Source organism: Chaetura pelagica, unplaced genomic scaffold (genome assembly GCF_000747805.2).
Source record: "Chaetura pelagica isolate M959 unplaced genomic scaffold, ChaPel_1.0 scaffold215, whole genome shotgun sequence".
Taxonomy (NCBI): domain Eukaryota; kingdom Metazoa; phylum Chordata; class Aves; order Apodiformes; family Apodidae; genus Chaetura; species Chaetura pelagica.
The window spans coordinates 568218-571548 of NW_009953206.1; the positions used below are offsets into that span (position 1 = coordinate 568218).

Here is a 3331-nt window from a genome sequence, read left to right on the forward strand (position 1 = left end):
GGAGACGCTTGTTCTACCCAAGTTAACTGTCCCTGAAGCTCCAGCACCTTTGCCAAACTTAACAACCAGCTTCACCCCAACTCCACCCATATCCTCAGTTTCTCCCACTCTGCAAGTTCCTTCCACGCCCCCATCGCCGCCCCTGAGCTCTAATCCTGACCTGGACATTGACACGGACATAGAGTCTGTGGCTTCTCAGCAGCTGGAGCAGGTTCAGAGCCTTCAGCATCAATCCCCAGAGCCCAAAGAGCAGGATTCATCTGTGCTGGAGAAGGAATTTGCCAATCACCTCTCCAGATCTAAAAAACCCAAAGGGCTGGAGTTGGCTCCTACGCTCGTCATCACAGGCAGCGATCCAAGTCCACTGGGGATTCTGAGTCCTTCTCTCCCAACTGCTTCTCTTACTCCAGCACTTTTCTCTCAGGTAACTTAACTCCCTTCCTGTTGGTTGGTTGTTTCTGTTGTGGTTTTTTTTCCCCCCAGTAACAATAGTGGTTATGTTAAAACAGTAAGGGAAGTGGCAAATGAACAGTCGGTAGCTGAAACTCAGGATGTTACTCCCATTTTCCTTAGAAAACAGAAACTTTATTCAGAACTGGAATCAGCTTCCAGCCCAAAGGGTGCCCGAGTGGAGCGTCAGCCGAGCACGTCCGCGCAGTCTCGGCATGTGGAGGCAAGACCCAAACCAGCACCAGCAAGATCCTTTGTAAATCTTGCCAGGCTGATCTTGAATGATTTCAAAACCCCTCAACCCTGCCCTTACCCTTCAGGCTGATTCTGAAAATGCTTTAAAAATAGAGAACCGCAGAGGTGTCTGTTGAGCAGCTTTGATTTCGTAGCCATTTACCTAAGAGGGGGGTTATAGAGACTTCACAGCCATCAGCAGGCTGCTTAATTTGGTTGTTATCTTTGTGGGGGAGAGGGAAGCTTTGGAAGAGAACTCAACCCAATCAGGCTGTTAAATGGTTCTGTATACATTTAATCTCTTTCCTTTAATAGATTGGGATTGAACTGGGGGGAAACTGAAATGGCTGAAGGCAGGAAAAAACTCCAGGGCACTTGCTCTTTTGTCACACTTTGGAGTGTTTGGCCAGTGAACCTGGAACATCCAGAACATTCAGAAGCTGGATGTAAATGTCTCTTCTTGTGGCTTGCACTGGCAGTGTTGCCCAGGCCATGCTGGTGCCACTGCCTGCTCTTTTGAGTCCCTGGACTGCTTTTTTCAGTCACTTGCAGGTGCTGTGTCTGCATTGCAGGAGGAGCTGGTTTGCTGTGGGTGAGAGCTGGACTTGGAGCTGTTGGGAAGAGAGGGGCCAGTTGGTTGGGACGGGGAGGGAGAGCAGGATGGATGCTGCTCCTGTGGGGCTTGAAGGGAGAAGGAGGTGGGAGGAGGCAAGAGGAGGGGATGGGACTTCCTGAAGTCTGGACCCAGCCCTCTGCAGCTGCAGGACCTGGGGTGGTTGAGGCTGGTTTGACATGAGCAGCATTACTCCCAGTGCAGGTTTCCCACAGCTGACTTGCCTCCTTGTGCTTTTCAGACTCCCATCTTGCTGACCCCAAGTCCCCTGCTCTCCAGCATTCACTTCTGGAGCACGCTGAGCCCGGTTGCTCCTCTCAGTCCTGCAAGGTTGCAAGGTGCTAACACGCTCTTTCAGGTAAGTTCCAGCCACTTCAACCAATCTCTCCCTTGGAGATACTTGTCAGACTTTCCTCAGAGGACCTACAGGGACCAGTCACCCCAAATATCTGATGTGGAAACAAACCAGGGATCTTTCTGTTTTCTGTCCCCTGTGTTAGCTTCTGAGAGTGTTTGATGGTAGCATTTACTCAGCTTTATTTAAGTATATTGTAAATGTTGGTATTTTAGAAATGTTTTTAATCAATAGCAGGTTGTGCTGTAGTTGGAGAGAATTGTTTGGTGTTTGTTAGCTCTGCCCTTCTGGTAAAAGTTGCCTCCCTGTAATTTACTGGTTGAGATTTTCCTGGAAATTGAATTTTGCTACTGTGTTGGTTATTTTAATTGTTTGTTAACAGCCTCTTCTGTTGAAAGACATTAATTAAATCTCACCACTAGTAAGGAGGGAGATTGTGTGTGACTGGCAACATGCAGCACAGTTCCTTATGATCTCTGTTTTCTGCTGGCTTCTCTTGTTGGGAAGTTCTCAACTGGACAGTTTTTAAGAAATACCTTTGTTTAACTAATATATAAGCAAAAAAACCCCAAAAACCTTTAGTTGCACTGGCCTGTGCTCTTCCTTCACCTTCCACTGTGGAATTGGAATAACCACATCTGTTGCCTGAGTCTGCTTAGGCAAAGGGTAAAATTTAACTGGTTGTCATTTGGGTTTAAAGCTGTCATCTCCATGGAGATGAAGGAAGTAGCTTTAAATGTACCATGAGGATGGGGAATAAACAAGTAGGCCTGAAACAGCATCAGACATTTTTCTCTATAAATAGCTGATAATTAACTGAGGAACAATTTTAGACCACACTTGCCCAAGAAATGTGTCTTAAAGTCACTTAGTAGTTCAGGACACAGACAGTGTTCAATGCAGAGGTGACAGGCTGGGGCCTCCTGGTGACACTGGTTCCAGCAGCTGCATTGGTGTGGGCTCTGATGCAGTGGCATTAAAAAGGTGATTTATGTGGGGGAAGCCAAGAAGATTCTTTGAAAGTTTGGGGTGGGTTTTTTTTTTCTTGTTGTTGTGATTTGAGTTTGTTTTTGTAGTTTTGTTTGGGATTTTTATTGCCTGGAGGAGTTTGGGAATATCACTTAGTGCTGGACTTGGTCAGGTAGGGTTAATGGTTGGACTTGATCTTAAAGGTCTTTTCCACCCAAGTGATTCTGTGGTTCTAGGCACAGATATGAGAGGAACAGTAAATTAAAATGGCCTCTTCCCTAACAAGTTCTGTTCTGTCTCTTAGTTTCCATCAGTGCTGAACAGTCATGGCCCATTTACTCTGTCTGGACTGGATGGACCCTCTACCCCCGGCCCGTTTTCCCCTGACCTACAGAAGACATAGCACATGAACTCATGGAAAGGACACATTGGCAAGCAAGGGAAAGATATGACACTTCTATTTAACCATGTTTTTTAAACGAGCAATTTATAATTCCACAGAGATTATCAACAATCATAGTTTTTGCCATTCCCAGATAAAATGCCTTTTTTTGCAAAATTCCCCTTTTTTGAAGACCCAGGTTGGGAATGTATATGCAAACGCCTTAATAGGAGCTGGAGCTCCAGTCTCTTCTCTTCCCTCCTTGGTTTGGGAATTTTCCCCGTGGCTGAAGGGAGCTCGGTTGGTGTTGCAGGAACTGAGTCTGCAC

At 46.3% G+C, this 3331-nt stretch overlaps 1 protein-coding gene across 4 annotated transcripts in view; it reads left to right on the forward strand.

The window, feature by feature from the left end:
• The window catches only part of ELK4 (ELK4, ETS-domain protein (SRF accessory protein 1)), a 5459-nt gene extending 2435 nt beyond the window's left edge, over positions 1-3024 (forward strand). For 2 of the 4 annotated variants that reach the window (XM_009997501.1, XM_009997502.1), the window contains exons 3-5: positions 1-424; positions 1539-1655; positions 2926-3024. The exon at positions 1-424 ends at the window's left edge or, in 1 of these variants, runs on beyond it. In XM_009997501.1, coding sequence (XP_009995803.1) covers positions 1-424; positions 1539-1655; positions 2926-3024 — 640 coding nt within the window. The remainder of the gene's footprint in view (positions 425-1538; positions 1656-2925) is intronic. The other 2 variants (XM_009997503.1, XM_009997504.1) reach the window with 2 other exon arrangements.
• The last annotated feature ends 307 nt before the right edge of the window (positions 3025-3331 follow it).